Genomic DNA, 22,262 nt, shown 5'->3' with positions numbered 1-22,262 from the left:
TTTTTTTAAATAGAAGTTGTGTGAATCATACTTAATTCAAGCAGGCTTGCTTTTCAGGTTTGTCAAGTTTAAACTCCACACAGATGCAAATTACTGGTAAAACTTCTCCCTGCATCTTAATGAGGTACACTATAAACTATGAAGCCAACTTGAAAACAAGAATGTTTCTGAGACAAATTTTACTTGACCTAGGTATTCTAAGTGGTTAAGGAACTAGTATTTTAAAATAAAGTTTTATCCAATAGCACCTAACTTGTGCATGATCTTGAACGCATGACTGCTACAACACTAGTTTGCCAGAATAATGCCTGTGCTGGCACAGATTCTTGTGTAAGGATGTGACTGCATGATAAGCGTGCCTAAGCAGCATTGCGAAGACTCCCAACTGCTGTGCTCTGAACCCAACTTCTTTTCAAAACATTGTCTCATCCTTTCACGTACATTCAGGTCAGAAGGGAAAGTAAACTGTCAGAACTGTTTTGAAGTACTAAACAAACAACTTTAAGATTTCAGTTAGCAGCTACTACCATCTCAATTGTATCTTGACAAGTTTAAAAATGATTACCAACACAGGACTACTGAGTGTTCAGTACATGGAACACACTAACTCACAGGGAGATTCCCATCCCGCAACTCCTGCCTACTGATGCTTCAAAATGGGCAGCCTGAGCTCTCCAGGAAATATGGGAAAATCAGACACAAACACAATCATTAACATTCAACAATCATATAGATAAGCTGCACTCCTGAATTAAAACATGCAGATGCCTGTGAAGCCAAGACAAATGAGCAAAAAAGTCCCATCCTAAAGAAAATCAGATGAGCTATATTAGAAGTTACAACTTAGAATTCAGCAATTTAGAGAGATGGCATCTTTTCTTCCAAGGCATTAATGGATTCTGGAAAATACGGAGACACTAATGTGTCCACAGAGCAGGAATACAATTCTACTAACAGCTAGTACTCCTCCTTTGCTTTAGTTTCCCAGTTTACTAAAAAATTAAGCTTATGCTATAAAATTGAGCAGTTCTCCTTGCAATAACTTTGGAACCCATAAATCAGTTTTAATTAAGTTTTTTTTTTTTTTTAAAAAAGGGAATTTTTAAGAGTAACTAAGTTGCTACAAATATTACGAAAACTGGAGGCTGGATGGACATTTCCAAAATGCTGTCATAATTGAAAAAGACAAGCAGAACTTGGAAATTACATACTGTTTCACAGCTGGTCACTTCGCATATGCCATTTGGATAGATAGTAAGCATATGCCTTAGCTATACTACAGCTACATTTTGCCATTAGGCATGAAGGAGCTCATGGTATTGTCCCGTAAACTTCTTCACCATACAGGGAACAAACATATAGGAAACACAAATTCTTTAGTCCTACTGTTTATAGAACAACTTAGAGATCAAAAAAACCCTGATACTTGACAACATCATATGCAAAATGCAGACTAAACAAAAGAAGAAAACTCAGAATGCCAACTTTAAAGTGCTTCAATTATCTTATATGGTTATGAAAAAGTTTAAATACTGTCAAAACAACAGTCACACATATAGAATACAATACCAGCATTTAATCTTACAAAATTCTTCAATTTGTTATCTAGATGCTGTTCACCCAGGCATAAGATAAATAGAAACCAACTATTCACTCTACAGTCATATTTTAAGCAGAGGGTCTCCAGAATTTCTACTGACAATAATAAATTATGAAATGCAACTTAACTGTTTAGTTACACACAATTTTAGGGCCCCTCCCTTAATTTTATTTTTTTAAACAACAAAACCCATGAGTTCCATACTAAATTTATTAATACCTATAAACCTCTTGGAACACGCATCAAATTATGTTACATTTTCTAGCCTGAAGAAAGCCTAATAAAATATTCTGGCAATTTAAAGATAAACACCAGAAAAGTATATCACTGTGTAACTTATATATTTATTTTTTATTTTCCCAGTGGTTCACGGGATGCTGTAATAATTTTGTTTGCCAACACACCTACCATATTACTTATGATGGTGTCTAGCTCTTTAAATAGATGGTATTGCTATGGGGACAGCGAAAGAACTGCTGGACTGTTTCTGTGACAAGAAGAGTAGTGGGAGAAGTGAGAAGTGAGCAGCAGGTTTGGAAGCCTAAGGTATTTTTCACTTCTGTTTTGTATTTTTTCCACATACACAGGAAACTCCCTTGGGGGGAGAAAGACCAACTTCCCTACAGCTAAATACAAGAACATGTGTAAAACAGAAAAGCCATTCAATGTTTCCATACCTTAACAAAAACAATTGGACAAAGACTTCAACCTTGAGAGAGTGAAATCTAATTTTCCCACCTTCAAACTTTCTTCAGACAGTCTTTGCAGTAGTAGAAAATGTAAGAGAATCGAGAGACAAAAGAATATTAGGATGCCTTGGCACACACATACACACATCATCATCTACCTTTGTATTTAGAGAGTTCATTCTCTTCCTGAGCCCAGACTACTGTTCATCCATGCCCCTCCACTCCCTTTTGCTGCAATGAGGAAGAAGGGCAGAGTTAAGACAGTCCATATGGAGGTGCAGGGCCTTCTGCTCCCATAGCTAGTGGATGTAGGAGTTATTCCTACTCAGATCACGGCTCCAGCAATTCATTTGTCCACCTCCAACAGCAGGATTAACGGACAGCTGAAGAACTGTAAGAACCAGATGACCCTAAATAGTACTCCCCTGAACATTCTGTCTGTGACTATTTTCAGTTCAGGGGATTTCTGAGCCCAATGTTGTCAGGAATGAACACAGCTTTTATTAATAACTAGACCTCACATAGTCCAAGCATACTGTATATAGTAACAGACACATGCTATGTGCTTTGGAGACCAGCAGGGCAGAAAAGGGACCAAGGGAGAGTTCTGCTGCAGAACAGGGCTACACTTAGATGTGCAAGGGAATCCCAAGGCAACTTGGCATCATCAGTATGATAAGCCTCAAAGAGTCACTCCACCCCAGAACTAAAATTCAGTTTTAACACATCAGCAAAGCCAGTTTCATACTGGAGTTACACTAGAAAAGCCTGCAAACCACATGGCTCAGAAGCCGCAGACACTCACTGCTGACCCAAGTGCTGTGACAGAATGACACAGCCGGCCAAAGGTGTGCACGGAAAGCCAGCTGTCAAGTGCAGTATGATAATACAAATACTTATTAATATAATAAATTACAAACAGTAAGGGAAAGTATAATGAAACTCTACTAGTCAGACAGTTGCTTTTCAGAAAGATAATTTAAATAAGTAAGAAAACAGAGGTTTCTACATCTGAGGGTGCCAAGCAGTTTTGCTTTGGTACCATGCAATATAGCCCTGCTACCAGATGTTTCTAACTTTTCTGAACAAAACAAGACTTTGTTTTTAAAGGCTGCAAATTCAGCTGGGGGGGGGGGGGGGGGGGGGGCATGTTCTGGTGGGTGGTTTGTTTGGTTTATGTAAGTTTTTGGCCTTTGTTTGTTTGTTGTTTTTAGGTGGTGGTGGTTTGTTTTTGGTTGGGATTTTTCACGATAAGGAAAGGATTTTCCCATTTTCCCCAGAGACTGGCAACTACAAAGCACAATGTCCTTTATGAAATATATATGTTTTTAACTACACAAACAATGCCATGACAGGCACCCAACAGCTGCTCAACTATGCTACTTCTAAGAGTTGCAATATCTAGTTAACTATGCCAGCCAGCATACTCTGGGACAAACCTAAAATATACTCGCCATCAGGATACCACTCTTCACAATACACAAGGAGTACAGAGAGGTCCCGAGAGCTCCACTTATTCTGCCTGGTTTTGTAATGAAAAAGAACACACTGCATCCTTTCAGGTATACTAGAGCTCTCATTGAAAGGGCTCCCTGAACCTGCATGACACCAAGCAGATAAAGTTTGCAAGCAGTATAAGTTACAGGTGAATACAGGCTACTTACAGCAACAATATTGTGCCAAGACTTAGGGCACTTTGAACTCAAAGTCCTCAAGAAGATATTTCTAACAGCTACAATTAACTGTAGATACTGTAGAAAATTGACAGAATAAGGAATTAAGAGGGCTGAAAGGGAAAGGCAAAAGCAAGTGGACAATGCAATAAATAGCCTCAAGCAGAAGAAAATGTAGTGGATTCCATTACAGATTATTTGGCAAAGGAGAAGCTGATAAACGACTCAGCTCTTAGGAGAACAGCATGAAGTTGCTTTTGGCTTCCAAGATAGAAATTAAGAAAGCAGCTGAAAAAAGGAAGAGGCCACAGACAAAAGAAGCAATGAAGATCTGGGACAAAGCCCAAGTGTTTGCTTCCTGTTTCTCCAACTACAGTCCAGTGTTGCAAGACAGAATGTTCGAAGGTTCCTTTTACCAAAGGAGAAAGGCTGCACACATCAAGACTCTCTGGTTGGAACTATTGTTTAATTCCGATATCCAAAGCACATGCCTATTTGACTTTTTAAATTTTGTTGCAAAATGAAGGGGGGAGGAGGGCTTTAGCCAAAGGGCTACATGAGCTGCTTAATCACTGAGAGTAAACTGAGGCTTACTGTTGACAAAAAAAAAGTGCACCAGTGTTACATATATACTTCAGGAATACCTTGACACTAACCTTTCAAACATATATTTATTTGTGATCCAACAATAGCAGACAAGTGTATCACAAAATCTACAAACTACTAAAAATTCCTTCTCTGATGAGAACAAATGTAGGACGGACTATTTCAACCAAACTCGTAGCTTTTAACCTATATTAAAACACCCCAGAATGAATACTATTTCTCTAAGGTTCTTAAAAAGTGTTAAAAAAAGCAAGTGTAATGCTTGTATGCAACTTCTGAAGTAGGGAAAAAGAAAAGTTACAATTTTATGCAGAAAGTTACACACTCTTTTAACCCATCTTATGTTAGGAGAAACTACCTGTACAATAAACATTAATTCAAGTTGTATAACAAACAACCTGAAGTTTATCTGTATATACACACCCCTTTTTGGGCAATGCTTATTTACAGAATTTAGCTTTCAAAAACTGGGCTCAGCTTTCCTTTGTTTGCTTCCATCACTTCAAAAACAATCCTTTCTTCCACTTCTGTTGCTTTAGAAATGCACCATGCTAGTAAGAACAAAGTGTCCTGGTTCTTCACAGCTTTCAATATACTCCCTGCAAAGCCACTAGCAATAGACTGCAGTCCCTGAATTCAGTCAAAGTTCTATTTTATCCATGCCTCTTGGAGTAGCAAAAGGATAACAGAATAGTTTCCCATACACTTCTAAGATGATGAAGAGGACTGAGACGTGTCAAAAGAGAGAAGGGTAGTGAAAGGAAATAACACAAATCCTCCAAAATAAAGTGATCCTCTACTATGATCCTACCCCTCCCAAAATACATTTCCTGCCTTCACAATATTAACATTTAGGATCTTTCTTTTGCCTTCCCCATATAACTTAAGTTTCTTCATCTCTCTGAATGTTTTGTCTTTTGTTACACAAGTTATCTGGGGTTCCTGAATTCTTTAGATTCTGTTTTCTTTCCAGCCCTCACCAGTTCTGTAGCTGGGAGACAAGCAGCATACCAGTGCTCATTAGACATCCCCTATCATGATCAAAGACACCGATATGGCCAAACTCCAAGTTCCAAAAAGCAAGAAAGAGGGTTTAGACTTGACCTAATACATACACTTGTTAGAGTTTCACACTGGTTACATACTAACACTGACTTCCCCATTCTGTAGCTAATGGCGGGGATGCTCTAAGCACACCATAAGCTTTACAGGACTACTAACAGCAAAAATAGGGAGAAAAAAAAAGGAACATGACAGATCCAGAGTAAGTAGCAAGGCTGTTGGGAAGTACTCTGGAAGTACTGCTCTGGACAAAGATAGGTAAACACAGACTGCCCAGGAACAACAAGAACAGGGGTTATACAAAGCTTGACAGAAAAAAGGGGGAGAGGAAGTATTCTTGGGTACTACTTCATGAAAACAAAACAAGATGTAGAAGCAAAACTAATCAAGGTCGAGTCGCAAAATTCAGAAGAGAACAAGACTGAAAGCAACTAAGTAAAATTTTAAAAAGACCAAAACAAACTCACATTATTTCAGTATGCTGTATATATAACAAAAGGAAGCAGAATTGCAGAATTGACCAGATCTAAATTGGATTCGGAGGAAAGGAATGTCAAGCGGTGGCTATACACATTTTTTAACTAACGTCAAAACAAAAAGGAGAAAATATTACTTAGGAAAGCAGCGTGGACACTGGTAGAATGGTATCTTCTATTTTTATTTTTTTTTTAAGTAATATCATTACTGAAGAAATTGCATAAAATCAGGACATTCAGTAGGATATAATCTGTCTTCAGAGAGTACCTTAAACAAGAATATCCACAATTTGAATCCTATGCACCAGAAGCACAAAGGAAAACTTCCAGTAAGTGAATAAGTCTCTTATCTCTAAAGATGTAATACCCATCACTGACTAATAACTTTTGGCACACATCGGTCTGTTGCTTTTGGGGTTCTTTAAGAACTGTTCTAACTGAAAAACTTTCAAATTTGATCTCATGCAATACAACTTGAATGACTATGCAAACTAGCAACTCTAACCATTCTACTTCTAACTTTAAGTGCCATACAACAACACAGTGAAACAGTGAAGAGTCAGTTCAGCTTTTCAGATTGCTTGCCAAGTATTGAACAATATTAAAAGGAAAAAAAATAAGATTTTGTCCAGAAAAACTACCTGGATGAAACACTGGAAAACCACAGCATATGTCCAGAGGGTTCTTTCTTATAGTTGTTATTTATATCTGGAAATTCAGCCTAGATTCAGAGAACATGCACAAAAGGACTGGCTTAAAATTCTGCCTTGACAGGTACCTTCAGCATATATTCTGAGCTCACCCTTTATTTACTGCAGTCTCAAAAGCTACACATAGATGCAGCTAGTCAAAAAGAAGAACAATTATCCTTATAGCTCAAGGAATACAACAAGAAGAGCTGTCCTATACTTTGTAGTAGCCTTTAACACACACAAGTGACTTTAAGAGCCTGCTCTACTTTTCCTTTGCTACCATTTGAAGCACGATTTATCACTTCAACAAGCTAACTGTCAGTAAAACTTCTCAATAAGACCTTTTTTAAACATTACTTCATAATGACTCCTTTGTTTTGCCTGTTAACTATTGTGAAATACAGGTGTTTTGCCCACTGCAAATGAAAATGCAAAAAGTTCTGAGGTTTGTATTAATGTAGTTCTCTTGTTTGTTTTAACACAGTTCTCAGTATTTTGAGAGTGCTGCTATCTAAACATCAGCACTGCAAACACAAATGTTATTTATGGTATTATCAAAACTGAACATGAACCTGGTCAATTTCTGTACTATTCATTAAAACAGATATTAAAGTAAGTCTTTATGCCTTAACCTTACTGTTTCTGATGATCTTTACAGCAAAAAAAGTCTTCAGATTTAGAGAGCTCTCTATTCTCTAACTCTACATAATATAGTCTTCAGCCACTCTTGCAGAAAAACTAAGAGTCACATTCACCTTCATAATCAGCAGCAAAACTATTAATATCGGGAACCACTCTTGTAAATTTAGTACTTATACAATGATTTCTCAAACTTTTACATGATCATTACGATTCAAAGTTAGTATCACCTGTGCAGACTGAGTGTGTCATAATGCATCTAGCATGCTACAAGCCTCTTCTAAAGAGGAAGCCTGATCCCAAATACTTATTTTGATTAACTGCTCTGCATAGCTAATTTATGAGAGATTTGTAACACACATGTAAACAAATCAAAACCAACACCGACTATGCAATACCAGAAAAAAAAATTGAATGAAAAAGAGGGGAAAAAAAAAAGCACACACAAAAAACCCAACACAAACAACAACAACAAAAAAACCACACCACACAAACCAGAAACAACACCCCAGGACTCTGTGCTGGCAAAGAAGTGCTGAACAGCAGAAGAAAAAAAACTTCGGCCAAATAAATACTTGGACAGAGAAGACATGTCCAAAATAGTTTTGCTATATCCCCCTCGCTTCTGGAAGATATTACATTATTAAGGATTTTACTAGTCATCACTGTATATCTACTACAAAATTAAGAGAGAGTGAAAAGCAACATGCACATGCAGAATAACACCAGTCTTTCAATAAAGCTTTTGCTTTTCTGAATTCTTACACACACTGCTGAAGCCAGAACTAGATGGTTGATTTTGAAAGCGGTAAAATATTTTGAATTTTAAAAATAAATACCTATGCAGAATAATTTATTCTACAGCACACTGCAGAGCCACTTCATTTTCCCTCATGACACACTCATTCACTGGTCATGTCCCATCCATTGCTTTTACATCTCAATTATGTAAGAGCAGCATCTCTCCAGTGTCTATTCCAATATCCCTCACTATTACCAAAACACATTAATTATGAATACAGTCACTCTTGGTCTTCCTTATCACACCTTTCTGTTACGTAGACTAAAAACCTAAGAAAGTCTGGTATCTTCTGAGCATCTTTCAGAATCACAGTTGGGAGAGAAGACATGATGCCACCTGCCAAAACCCAAACTCTGAACAGGCCATAACCACAAAGAGCAACAAGAACCAAATCAGGAGACAGTAATTCCATGTTCACCTTGCTGTGGACTCTGCATTTGACCTTGGCAAGTCACTGGGTTTTTTGTGCTTGTTTTATCATGTTCAGGACATGAAGGGCTTTTACGCAGATGGCTGGAACAACAACAACAAAGTAACTGAGTAAGTTTAATTATTATTTATTCTATTATGCCAGGTCTTAGAACTCTTTCACAACGACATAAATTCAGAGTGAGTGCAAGCACCTCTAATTCTCTAGACCTTCATTTTGAAGTTTCCTTTACATAAAAGCACTGGTGAAAGCAGTAACCCACTATTCAGAGACCTCCTGCACTGTATCAAAGGCTGATAAAAGCTTAGTTTCACAAAATCTTCTGCTGAACAAATAAGTTTAACCTTATTTTCTACGCTGGCAGTTCCTAATCAACAGCTTGCAAAAGAAACTCTGCCTGCAAGATCCTCTGCCACTGTTCCCAGACAAAATCAAATTACAGAGTTAAAATAAGAGCTGCCAGGAAAAGTATGATATTGCCAATATTTTTTTATCCTGTGCCATTTCTATGGTCCAGCAAAAACTAGGGTCCAGTATTTTACACAATTCAGTTCCCTCAGGCTTCAAAAATTCTGAATTTCATGGCTGCCTGATCAAGTTTCATTCTGATACCAAATTTCCTGGTAATCTCCCAAAGCACCACACACTGGAAATATGCCACAAGTACAGCTTTGAAAAAAACAAAGTGCAGATGAAATGTTCCACAGACGAGGCAACATTACCAAGAATACCAACAGAAAGATTTTTTTTCTGGCACATACAGAAAAATGTCAACATGTGTCCTTACTCAAAGGGAAAATTATAAATGTTCATTCTGCTACTTGAACAATTATAAATAATTAGATTAACAATCAGAAGACTGGCTAGGACCAATTGCAATATATACCTTTGAATCTCACCTACCAGAAGCAGAAAAATTAAGTAACAGGTGTAATCTCACACAGAGCAGTCAAAAATGACCTCTTGCCAATACAGCTTGTTACATATTAACACAAGTGTTCTGGATTTTGAATATATTGATTAAATGGCACTTCATACAAGGTAGTCATGCAATTACAGTGAAAAATAGATAGTTCTTGCTCCTGCATAAAAAACAAATGAGGAAAAGTTACACCTTAACACAACCACCTTAATGCCTTCATGTTTTCCATGTGAAGCAATGAAAACAACTTTGTTTAAATAATTACAGAAATATATACTTAAAATCAAAAATAATATTTTCAGGAATTATCTACATAAAACGACACATTCAAAAAAGAGCCTCACAAACTTACTGAAGAAACGTGCTGTTGACTGAAATGTTCAGATTGCTTTAGAAAGAATAAATCATGCCCCAGCAGCATGCCAATTGTTGAATAATCTGATTAATCAAAATAGCAAAACATTATAATGATTATACCTTATGGTCAAAGTTTATAGATTAGTCAAGATTTTCAAAAATTACCACAAAAATCTAAATGGAACACAAAAATAGTGTTTATCCTTGTAAAGTTATAGCTTCTATTGTAAGGATCTAAAACTGCAACCTTAATCAAGAGATGTCTTCAACTTGTATATACTGAACCCCCCACCTTCTCTCCTTTCTTGGTAAAAAAGTTTACCATTGCAAATATGTAGTTTATGCATTTACGAGCAAAAGAGCATGAATATACATGGCATATATCACTATCTGGCTAAACACCGGTTGAAGAATATAAAATATTTTTCAGAAAACGAAATTATTTTAAATCTATTACATAGGCGCTGAGAAGTTGCTTATGATGTTACAGAGAAACAGGCCATGAAAGAGAGTTTCCTTACTTAACATTTTTTATAAAAAGGTAGCAACCACAAGATACACACACACATGCGAATTATGAGTAGGGAGCACCACAACATAAGTAGAAGCCCAGGAAATGAGATAATGTCAAACTCTAAGTTTAGCACTTACTTTTCCAAGACTCAGTAAGAATATAATGATATGGAAATTGCTAGTTTCTATTAATAATTTTCTCTCCGAAGAAGTTTTGTGCTGTTTCCTCTTCTGAGTTTTTACATTGAAAAGAGAGAACTATCATTCCATATTATTTCCTCACCTCATATAATTTTAATTATTGTAATTATGTTCAAGACAAGCATTAAAAGTGTTCAGTATTAGAAGATTATAAGCATTTCCACATAAAAATAATGAAAGTTCAGCAAGATGAATAATATAATTTTACACCTATAACTACAAACTCACTTGAAATACTATAGACTTAAAAGGCATATCAAGTTTTGTCAACAAAATTAAGATTTCACCTGACAATATAGCTAGTGACATTTACCTTTTTCCCTTCTTCATCTAAATACACAGGAAAAAAACAACTCTTTAAAAGCACACAGATACTACAATTGCTCAATTAAAAAAAAAATACTGCAATAATGTAAATTTAAAAAAATACACTTAAAAGTACACCTCCCCTGTGAAATGCTCTTGGGAGGCAGTGATTCAGCACATTACAGTTTCATATGGGTCAGTTAACAATGCGCTTGCAATTAACATCCAAAAAATTTAGGGTGGCAAGTTTTGCAAATATAGAAAATATGTCCTGAAACTTTAAAATTCTGCTGACATGATTTGCTCTCCAAATGTGAAACTAATATTTTGCATAAACTAAATGCTTTATTCCCAATAAAGAGTCAAATGTATTGCATAAAATTGAATACCTGTTTGTATTAAATATGTATCTTTCAAATCTAAAATTACCATTTCTTCCTTCAGTTTTATCAAAAACCAAACACAGTGTAGAATAGGTATATACTGCACCTTAATGTACGCTTCACCGAAAATGAGTTACTAACTATAAAACTTTTTTTCAAAATCTTTGTCTATGAAGGAACCACAGGTCTTTTAAGAAGGCTTTATAAGTAGCTATAGGCTACTTCATCTTCTTTTCACATTATTTTTAAATATAGAAATTGCTTAAGTTCAAATAATAAAAACAATCCTAGAATGAATTATTACTGCAGAGTAGAAATTAACAAATTAGAAGAAAGAAACTCATTGACGAACCCATGTTCATTTATGCAACTCATAGTATGGAATAGCATGCTTAACAGAGAGTTCTCTCTGCAAAGAGATATCAGCAAAGGATATTGCCTTTTAACTAGCCATAAAAAACACACACATATTATGCCTAATAAAACAGTCTACAGATTATTTCCGGAGAAATAAAGCTATAAAAAGATTATTTTCAAAGTTTCTTTGTGCTCTGCACCAACCAGAATAAGTCAGAAATCACAAAGAGCTGCTGAATGCAATGAATAAACAATGAAAGCAAATAAAACCCAAATCAAGACCTTAACTTCATAATATTGTTCCTCCTGAAACTACAAAAGGTTAAAAGCATATTTGCAAGCATGTCAGAAGACTCCTTCAAAAATATAGTGCTCACAAAGATTTCACAATAGCCAGACTTAAGACATTGACATGCTCCTTGATAATGATTTAAATGTTAGTCACACAAAACCATCTACTCATTTGATTGTAAACGACTTTTCCCCAACTTTTAACAGTCATCATGTGCATATACACAATACAATATCTGTAGTTATGCCATTACTCAAATCTTAATAAGCACTGTTTAAACCTCCAGTGATAGTAAAAACTGTAGCCTGGAGAATCCCATCCTTGAATTCTGCTTCTGTAGTCTATATAATCCTGTTTCCAGTCCTTGAGCTTCACTGAAACCATTTTAACATCTCTTGCAGCCTAACCCTGTGATGAGGCTCAGAATCAATATGTAATTCTTATCTTCCTAGACTTGTCAATCACCTAAGACTACCAGTAATGCTTCTTTTCCAGAAACATTCTCCATGGTTTCCTTGGCATGGTTGCTGCCATGATTCATCCCTTATCATTCTAATTGTTCTTTCAGTGTGTCCTCCTGAAGGAGACTCCTCATTCACCTGTACTATTTTATGAATCATTTAATAGGTTTGTCTTACATTCCTTTCTATTCTCCTTCACTTTATCCAGGGTCAGGATTCAAATTCAACTATTAACTCCCTGTCATTAATCAGAAACATACTTTATACTTCATATCTCCCATGCTGTCCAAGCTAACACCTCTGCTTGTGTCTGTCTTTGAACAGATGCCTGACTATCACCTCAGTCTCAGCAGACAAAACACAGGTCTTACTCTTCCTATCATTGCTTCAGTTTCCTTCCCACCACTGCAAGTCACTGACTTTCAGGACTCTTAACTAAGCATCAGCCCTCAAACCACAGTTCTCTATAGCTCTTAGAAATAATCTGGTTCCAAGATCCTGGCAATGCCCACCACATCACTAAGATATGCTTTTAATAGCCGAAATTTTACCCTGTGACCACAGCAGTTCGCATATGAACTAACGAAGCATCCTTCTCTCAAAATCCAGAGATGACCCTGTTTTATTTATTCTGAACATTCCTCTCTAGATAGCTTTTTTAGCCTAAGGTCAGACCACACAAGTCTTCCCCCCCTCCCATCTACTGAGCAGCATCCACTTCACTCTCTACTTCAAGACCCTTACTGGTCAATGTCCTCATCCTAAAATTACTAATCAGGATGTAGATGAGGTTAAAGTTATGATAAACTGTTATATTTTCATCTCTGAACTTCTCTTCAGTTTTCCTCGTGGCTGGGAAAGCTCCACAAATGAGTACCTTCTCCTTCAAAAACTTCCTACAAGTTTTTCCATAGTTTTCATTAAAAACAAACACGCAAAACAACCAGATGGCTGGCACACCTAGACCACTACGATAAAATTCACTGCACTGATGCCAAACATCCTCCCGTGTCATCCCCGACCTGTCCTCCCTTACCCTTAAATCGTTACATATTCTGAGTGAGGGAACACCTCTTAACCACAGAACTTTGGGACGACTAACTCAGACACATAACTTAAATAGTCTGATGCTTAGAAAAGTGTTACTAAAACCATTTTCTACTTCACAGTGCCTATGGAAAACATCATACCAGTGATAAGCCGACTCAGTTGTTTTTGTCTTTCTCAAGGCTTCTCAGCCTATTTGAAAAATACTCCAAATATTATCTTGTATGCTGCTATTGTGGAGGGTTTTGCTGCTAAACAAGTACTCAAACCTTTATCTAGCATTTTTCACTTTTTTCTACTCCTTCTAAATTTCGTTCACTTGTTTGCTGGTATTGGAACCTTTGCAAAGGTTTCTTGCATTATTTTCTAGTATTTTAAATATCAGGTTGTCCCAGACTACAGAGAAGGTATCATACCATATTTATGTAATTTTCAAATGACACAAAATTAAGTTCTCAGGATTAGAATTCTCCCTGTCATACAGTTGTATTAGGCATAGCACAGAGATTTTCAAACTAATTGAGACCTACAGATATTTTTGTAGTATCAGTAATGGTTTAAAACAAAGTGTTTTGCACTCAAAACGTGCTCTAGTTTTGTCATCTTAAATTGATGAGTTTCCCTAACCATTCACAAGAAAAAGCAAAAATTCTCCACAACCTCCAAAAATACTATTCTACTATGCCAGCCATAAATTAGCCATTTCATTTGAAATAATAGTTCAAATAGTTAATAATTCGTTTTCAGTTACTTGTTTCATATTTCTGCGTGTTTTCTCATTATATCTAGTTCTGCCACTGTGTAATTTTGGCTCAGTCACACTGTATATACAAGCAATTTTGATCAAAATGTTCCTTGTGATGCAAGTAGCAGGAGTATGCCACACGTTGCAAACAAGAAACTCCTAATGTACCCTGACCGCCTCACAAAATTACCTCAGTGAACTCCTACTATTCCATTCCAACACCACTTAAACCTATGTACCATAATTTAGGCTAAGGCACACAGTTTTCACAGGAGGAAAAAAAACAACAACAACAACAACAACAACAAAAAGAGTTTTCCATTCAGTTTACACTGATGGCAGGAAAGCCATATGCTTTATCTCAAAGTTTGAGAATCCATAAGAACTGCAAGCTGTCCATGAAAATACACTGCAGTATTTGTGTACTACATTCTTCAGTTATAGCTATTTAGTTGCAAGCACTTTTTTCCTATGCAAGTCAGCTTTTACAGAACAGTCTAGAAAGAAAACTGTCTTTACTGACTAAAAAGAAAATCAGCTACTGAAGTATCATCAATTCTTCATTCTAATACAGACATCAGAGCCGTACTCCAAAAACAGGTCATATAATAAAAAAAATACAGAGTCCTTAATGTAATCTAACCATAACATTAACCAAAGTTAACAGACTTCATTTTACTAACAGTAAAAATATTTCACAGTAAGAAAACAAGACTACTTTTCAGATAATTGTTCAACTTACAGGTTTTGAACAACAAATTTAGCATTAAAATCCTAAACTACAGAGCTTTTTTCACTCTCGTTAAAACGCTATTTTTCCTAATGGTAAAATTATTTGATCACTTATTTTAAAAACAAACAAAAGACTACAGTTGTTCTTGCCAACATTTTAACAGATCTCTGAGAGAAGGATAAAAGTAACATCACAAACATGAAAACACTTCTGACAAACCTGTAATAATCAACGAACAAAAGGAAATGGAGCCCAAATATTCAGATGAGTAAACCAACAGAAACGTGGAAAAACTTAATTGCTAACTAGAATGCAGACTAACACTTATAGCAAACTTTAAAAGCATTTTTTCCCTTCTTTCAACTCTAACCTCTAAAACAGTACACTCCATGAACCATAACAAACAAGACCAGCTTCCTTAAAGAACATTTAATTGAGAAAATGTGTATGAGCCACAAGATGCCTTTATCAGGATGGAAATGAAGCAAAAGCTTCTATTTAGTTTTCGACAAACAAGAGTGAGGAATTGGAAACAGTACTGCAGCCAAACAAAACAACTAAATACCATAATGCTACCTTCTCCATGAGAACAAAAGCATCAACCACCAACTCCACCCCACCCCCAAGCAGGCTGTTGCTCTCTAACCACAGAGCCAATGCTGCAGACAATGTAATCCCACAGGGAAGACAGAAGGTCACAGACGCACTGTGAAATCATAAAATAAGGTCCACGTTTTAGAAAGACACAGTGGCACTTTCACCAGTCAAGATTTCATTTGGAACAAACAGGTGGAGTACAGAAACTGCCTGTTCTTGACTGTCCCTTCCCTCAGCACCTAGAGGGAGATCACATGTGCTCAGCATAGTCCAAAATTAAGGACACAGCACCTACAATAAGCAGCAGAATTCAAGATGTGGTGAGGATAGCAATACGCAATGTAACACTGCAGGTGAGATTGCATACTGTATACCAGCAGTGGATCTGTTATTATTCACCAGCTGTAGGTGTCTAAGAGGGTGTCACTCACTACCGTGACACACACTGCAGCTGGCTAGCCATGATTAAGTATTACCCAGTGCGGCTGAAAGGGATGGCAACTATCATTCATCATGATCCAGCGTGGCTTAGTGGGGTGGAGAGGCCGATCTCCTTCAGTGCGATGCAATATTAGCAGGAAGGCAGCTAAGAAAACTCAACAAAGCCCTAGGAATGGTGCACACGGAGGAACCGCAGCCCCCCAGCCTGAGAGGACGGGTGTGTGACGGCCTGGGACGCCCGACCGAGAGCTCTTCACCACCGGCCGCCACAGAGCCGCTCCGCGAACCGGGCCGGGGCCTCCGGCCGGTCCCCGCCGTGCGGAGGGGCTCAGGCAGGGCAGGAACACCGCGCTCAACTTCTCCTGACCGCAGGAGCCACAGCCTTTGTCCAAGCGCTCCCGGTCTGTGGCCGAGGGAGCCCGGGGGTCTCCATCCTATGGCAGGATGCAGCTGGGGCGACAGAGACGGGGAACCGGCCTGCACCAGCCCCGGGTGCCCTCCCCGCCGGGCTCCACTGTTCTTTAGGAAGCCCTCAGAAAGGGAACCTCTCCGGAGCGGCGGGATGAGCACCGACCCTGCACGGAGTCCCGACCGCGGTGCCCGTGCCGGAGAGAAGGAGAGCAAAGGAAGCGCCCAGCCCTGACGGGACCCCCGCGCCGGGCGGCCGCCAGAGAGCCTGGCTGCTCGCAGTCCGTCACCCGGGGGCCTCCTCCGTGCGCCCACCCGGGGGGATCCCAGCCCCCCGGGGTTTGCGTCTCGGGTCCTGCCCCCGGGCCGTCCGGAGGACAGCGCTCCCTTCCCCACAGCGGCGGCAGAGGCGCCGGCGGGCGAGAGCGGCGCAGCCGGCGCCCCAGCACCCCCAGAACCAGGTGGCTCCCGGCGCGGCGCTACGAAACCCCCGCACTTACCCTGTCACAACAGGCGCCATCTTCCACAAACTCTCGCCAAAACTCCTACTCTCGCGAGAGCGCCCCCTCCGCGGGCCCGGAGCGCGCGTGCGCGGGCCCGTGAGACACGCGCTGGGCGGGGAGCGGGGGGACAGCGCGCACCGCCCACTCAGCGCCCGGGCTCTCCCTCAGACACAACAGCCGAGGCGTGGGAACCGCGCCGCTCTCGCGAGAGTTGGGCGCCGCCGGCCGGCAGGCAGAGCGGGGAGCGCGGCAGCTCTCGCGAGAGCAGAGCGCGCGGAGCCGGGGGGAGGAACTGAGGGATTCCCTCTGCCCGCTCGCGCGTCTCGCTCCTGCGCCTTCCCTCGCCGGCTGGGAGGGACGGGCCATCGCGAGGGGGTGGCCAGGGAAAAGACATTCGGAGCGAGGAGGCAGGGGAGAGGTGGCTGACGAGGCGCTCGCTGGAGCACTGGCGAGGGGCACTCGCACCACCGCCTCCTTTCTTCCCCCCTCGCGGGAATGGCGTGTGGGACCGCCCGCCTCGTGCTGCCTGCGGGCCCGGCACGTGCGCGGCCTGGCGGGCTCCGCGCGGCGCCGCTGTCCCTCGGGCCCGGCCTCGGGTGGGCGTCCCGGGAGGGGGCCCGTGTGGGCCCTGGCGTCGTGGCCTTCCCTGCCCGCCCCGGCTGGGCTCCGCGGCGGGACCCGCGGCCTTCAGTGAGCGGTGGGGAGAGCGTGCCGGGAAGTGCAGTGTGCGGGGAAGATGGACAAGTTTTTTCTCTCAGTATAAAATAAATATTCTCACAGGAGTTCAAGCTGGAGCTTTTGTAGTTTTGTCAATCGGTGACGCACCTGCTCCATGTGAATCAGTTAAATGGTATAAAAACAAACCCAAGCTGATAACTGTTGAGCAGCTCGAGCTTCCTACTAGGGCTGTGAGTAAAGTCAAAACCCACTGACTGGGGTTCACCTGTGCCGTTGCTTTTTATGGCTCTGTCAGGCTGCACAGACCAAATGTTCTGTCATTCCTATTTATTGAGTTCAAAACTTAATTCATGGGGAGCTCAGGAACCAGTGGGAAATGGAAAAGAAATTATTCTCTGAATAGTGAATAAAAACTGAACAAAAGGAGACTGGGATCTAGAGGCAGAGCTATGAAATCTGTTAGGTTTCTTACATAGAAAATTTACATCATTTTTTTTTTTTTAAATCAACTTTAAATGAAAAGCCTGATTCCGTAATTTTGTTGTCATCTGCAACCAAAATGCGTAACATAATCTTTGTTTAGCAAACAAACATTTAGGGTCTGCTAAGACTCCAACCAATAAAGCGAACCTTGTGGTGACCTCTTGGATAGATGGCTGCATACAGGCAGGGACAGAAGGTATCTGCAAAACGGAGTTACCTGGATGAGCTCCAACATTTCGACATAACAAAAAAAGAAGACCCCAAGTTTGGATTCATTTAACAACATTACCATTGCAAGGTGAGGGTCTGATTTTCCATTAGCAAACAGTGTTTGAAAATGAACCCTTTTACATCAAGGATTGTGTCCAATCTGTTCAGCTTCCTTTGTCTTCAGTGTAACAGGTCAATCTAAATTCAAGTACAAATGCAACGTTGATTTAAAGATCCACTGAGATTCCAAAACTCACATAATTTTTATTACTTCACCTCTGCTGTCTCCCAAATTAGGAAAAAAGATAAAATTTTGGTAATCCTGTTAATATGATTTTGGGTTTCTCTCCCACATATGCTCTCTGCTGCTAATACTAATTCAATTAATAATGTCTCAGATGAGTAAAATCATGTTTAAAGAGATTGCTTGGCAACAAAGTTTGCTGTAATTCTACTCGCTGTACAAACAGCTATTGTTTGCTATCATTAAGGGACTTTCCCCATCGTGATTTCCCCCTCCTCATTAGGTATGAAAGGACTTTGATTGGCTCCCTCATAGGCACAGTTCTCGGCAAAAGCACAATGCATACTGGAAATCCTCTGTATTGTTTGCAAAGAGCAACTCATAATCCCCTTGGAAATCTCTTCCTAAAAACATCTTCTCTCTATTTTTTTTTCCTCCCAAGGCTAAAGTGTGATCTCAGCTTGTGCTAGCTCCATTCCATTAAGAATGATTTCTGGATATTTGCCACGGACTGTCTCTAGATGGTCATTTTCTGGGGCCCCTCTTTTAGTGTGTTTTGAATCAAACTGGAAGGTCTAAAAATATAGCACACAATAATCTGCAGTGTCTAGACTTTTAGTATTATACAAAGAAGGCATTTTGATTAATAACCAGATTAATTGGATACTGGAGCAGTTATATTATTTCAAAGAATTAATAATTACAGAAACTATTGTAGTCACTGAAAGTGGTACATTATAAAACAAATAACCATTGAATTTTTTTTTTTCTTTTTGGTGATAAGCAGTCTGTAGTTCAAAAGGCCAGGAATACTATTCAAGTCAGAAACAATAGCCTGAAATTATGTGAGCAGCCAGTGGAAGGAAAGATAATAAAACCACAGAGGGTTTTTTAATATTGTTCATGCATTGAGTTTTCTTCTTGCTGTTAAAAGCTTGTATTTAACATAGTTGAGTGTGAGCAATTCCTGTTGAATTTTTTGGAAACCAAAAGCATCTAGTACCTTGGGGAACTAGGCCCTGCTTTCTGGTCTGTGATGAATATGAACACTTCCAGAGCTGAAGTAGAAAAATTTAAATGGAAGGTTTGCACCATTTAAAATTTTGTGTTTGCTCTGCAGATTGGTAGTTTGACTTTTTCATTTAAGCCCGGCTGATGTTGATGGAAGGGTTGTGAACGAGACCCATTGCTTCAGGGACGATTTGGAGAAGCAAAGCTTGGATGTGCCTCTGAAGGATGTGATTTCAGCAAGTGTTGGGGTTCACTCTTCTAAGCAGATGCTCTGCCACCTGACTCCAGCTGGATGCTCAGATCCATTAGCCGCCTTCGAAAGCAGAAGGCTGTTAAAGAAGGAAGTCCAGTTTACTCTCACTTGTAAACTGGAGGACAGGACCACTTTCTGCTTCTTTGGATTCACAGACACGTGCAGATGTGGACAGAGCCAGCTCCACAACTGTGCCAAGTGGATGCCAGCAGCTTCATCTGGGAATTCATATGGCTCTCCCAACCCCTCCAGATTTTACTTTGGGTGGAAAGAGGAGGAAAGGCAGGGAGCAAAAGGCCACAGTGTCCTTAGGGACTAGGCCTTCCCTGTGGACAGGGAAGAAGTTCTTTAGCCTGGAGGTTGGTCTCCACAGTGGTACTGAGGAAGCTGCTGGCCAGCAGTGCTTGAGCAGCCCAGCTCTGGAGCAGAAGAGCCGACAGGAGCAGGGAGCACTGGGTGCAAGCTGTGATAACTGAGCTGAAGATTTCAACATCTTGTTGAACCAGTCCAGACCAAACTCTCTCCAGCTCAACTTTGGCTCTGGACTTCCCCTAAGCTCATTCCTTTGGGCACAGTACTAGCGAACATGCTGGCTAGCTTCTGGTTTGGCAACTACCTTCTGCCTCGCTGGCTTGGAGAAAGATGAGAAGACAACAGACCTGCATCTCTTTGTGTAGAAGCACCCCGTGTCTCCTATGTGCTTAGCACAAGCATATAAGAGACATGCAAGGAGACAAGAGTGCCCTTCTCAGCTGAATCCATATTCTTATAAAAATAACTCAGTGTGTGTCTGGTAAAATCCTAGCTATTTCTAAAGTCCAGTGACCTTAAAAAACATTTTAAGTAGTAGAACCACACAGTTATCTGAATCTTCATTATAAGCAGCAGGTTTATCTCAAGATGTTGCAGTTTGTATCTGGTGGTATAAATCACACCTTCTAGTGGTAGGTACTGTGATACAACCTTGCTGGAATTTTAAAAGCACAGGATGTACAATGTGGTTTAACCGCGTATCTAGGAAGGAAAATAAACAGGCAGTTGCCCACAGAACCTATCTTACATCTGAACTTCAGTGCATATGCCAACAAAAGTTATCACTGCAGCTGCTAGCTGGGCAGCTCAGTGTCAGAAGTGCCTCTGCTGTTTGAAATAGATTATATCATTCAGTATAGCTTGGAGGGTTTGCAACGTTGTCTTGAGGATGATAGAGAGAAAGGACAGGCCAGTTAGCAGTCTGCAGCAGGAGTGTTGTTAAATAGTTTTTGCTTGTGTGTCATAACCTCAGAGGGGACATTAGCACAAAGAAAAATCCGAATCTGCATCTTAGTGCCATTTGGGGCATAAGTGTACCTTCGTATGGTAGTTCCCAAAAGCTACAGTCAGACTGAGGCTTCACTCTGGCATTGCCTTGCAAACAAGTACAGTCCCTTCACAGAGGGCAAGATGCAAGAAGTGAGCATAGCAAACAATAGGAAGGAAGAGGGGGAGGGAATATGAGGTTAACAGTAATAACATCATGTGGTTATGTAGGTTAACAGTGTGAACAGCTTGATGACTGACTTCTATAACCTCTTATTTTTAAATACTTTTCTAGAACACACTGTTAAGACACTTTGAATTGTATTAAATTTTGTTCCTCATCCTACCTCAGAAAAGTATATTCACCTATTTTCCATTAGGTGAAGGTTGGTTGTGGGTTTTTTTATTGCATGTAAACTATCCTCTCTCTTAGTTTTACTGGGCTCCTCGAAGAGCCCATCTCTGGGCCTCTCTTACGCAGAACTCCTCCGCTCGTGCTCATGGTGCCTGTCCACCAAGGAAGTGTGGCACTGTGTTATTCCCTTGTGCCCGCTCTCCACACACAGCTCTCCACATGCAGCGGTGATGTCTGCAGCGGTGGCTGCTGCCATCAGCCTCCCCATCCTCGGGATGCCCCTGCAGGTACCACCAGACTTCAGTGAACATGTGCATCAGCTGGAGAGTAACGTGTCCTGGAGGCTGTCCGAACCTGCCCAGCACCCACCAGGTACCTCCTGCCCCTGCACCCCAGCAGCCACAGATACCAGCAGACCAGCAGAGCCGGGGTTCACCAGGCCAGGTACTTCCTGCCCCTGGGCCCCAGCAGCCACAAATACCAGCAGAGCCAGGGTTCACCGCGGCCCACCTGGGTGCTGCCAGGGGCTCCCACGCTGCCCTGACCTCCTGCCACGGTTAGCATCTGTACTCACCAAACCGGTTCTAAGATTAAACCACAGAATGCAGGATTACAAAGTCATTACTGACAAGGACTACAGCAGATTAAACTCCATGTGTAAAAGTCTCCATGCTTCCAACACATGCTAGAGAAGATACAGCTCCTTTTCAGCCCGCCTGCGCTTTGGGCAGAGTACGCCAAAGGATATTAGTTGCATCCCGCTGAAATCAAGAGAGCAGGGAACATTGAACTAG

The 22,262-nt window shown here is 40.4% G+C and overlaps 1 protein-coding gene across 2 annotated transcripts in view; it reads right to left on the bottom strand.

Moving 5' to 3' along the window:
• RBPJ (recombination signal binding protein for immunoglobulin kappa J region) overlaps positions 1-22,262 on the bottom strand; it is a 157,435-nt gene that overhangs the window by 48,641 nt on the left and 86,532 nt on the right. Inside the window, exon 1 of one of the 2 annotated variants that reach the window (XM_065060671.1) lies at positions 16,933-17,044. The exons of the other annotated variant lie outside the window; for it this stretch is intronic. Within the exon in view, the coding sequence (XP_064916743.1) occupies positions 16,933-16,952 (20 nt within the window). The 5' untranslated portion in view covers positions 16,953-17,044. Of the gene's footprint in view, positions 1-16,932; positions 17,045-22,262 lie in introns of those variants that run through there. 2 annotated transcript variants of the gene reach the window in all.

This window comes from Columba livia, chromosome 4, assembly GCF_036013475.1.
Source record: "Columba livia isolate bColLiv1 breed racing homer chromosome 4, bColLiv1.pat.W.v2, whole genome shotgun sequence".
Taxonomy (NCBI): Eukaryota; Metazoa; Chordata; class Aves; order Columbiformes; family Columbidae; genus Columba; species Columba livia.
This window is presented reverse-complemented; position numbering and strand designations above follow the sequence as displayed.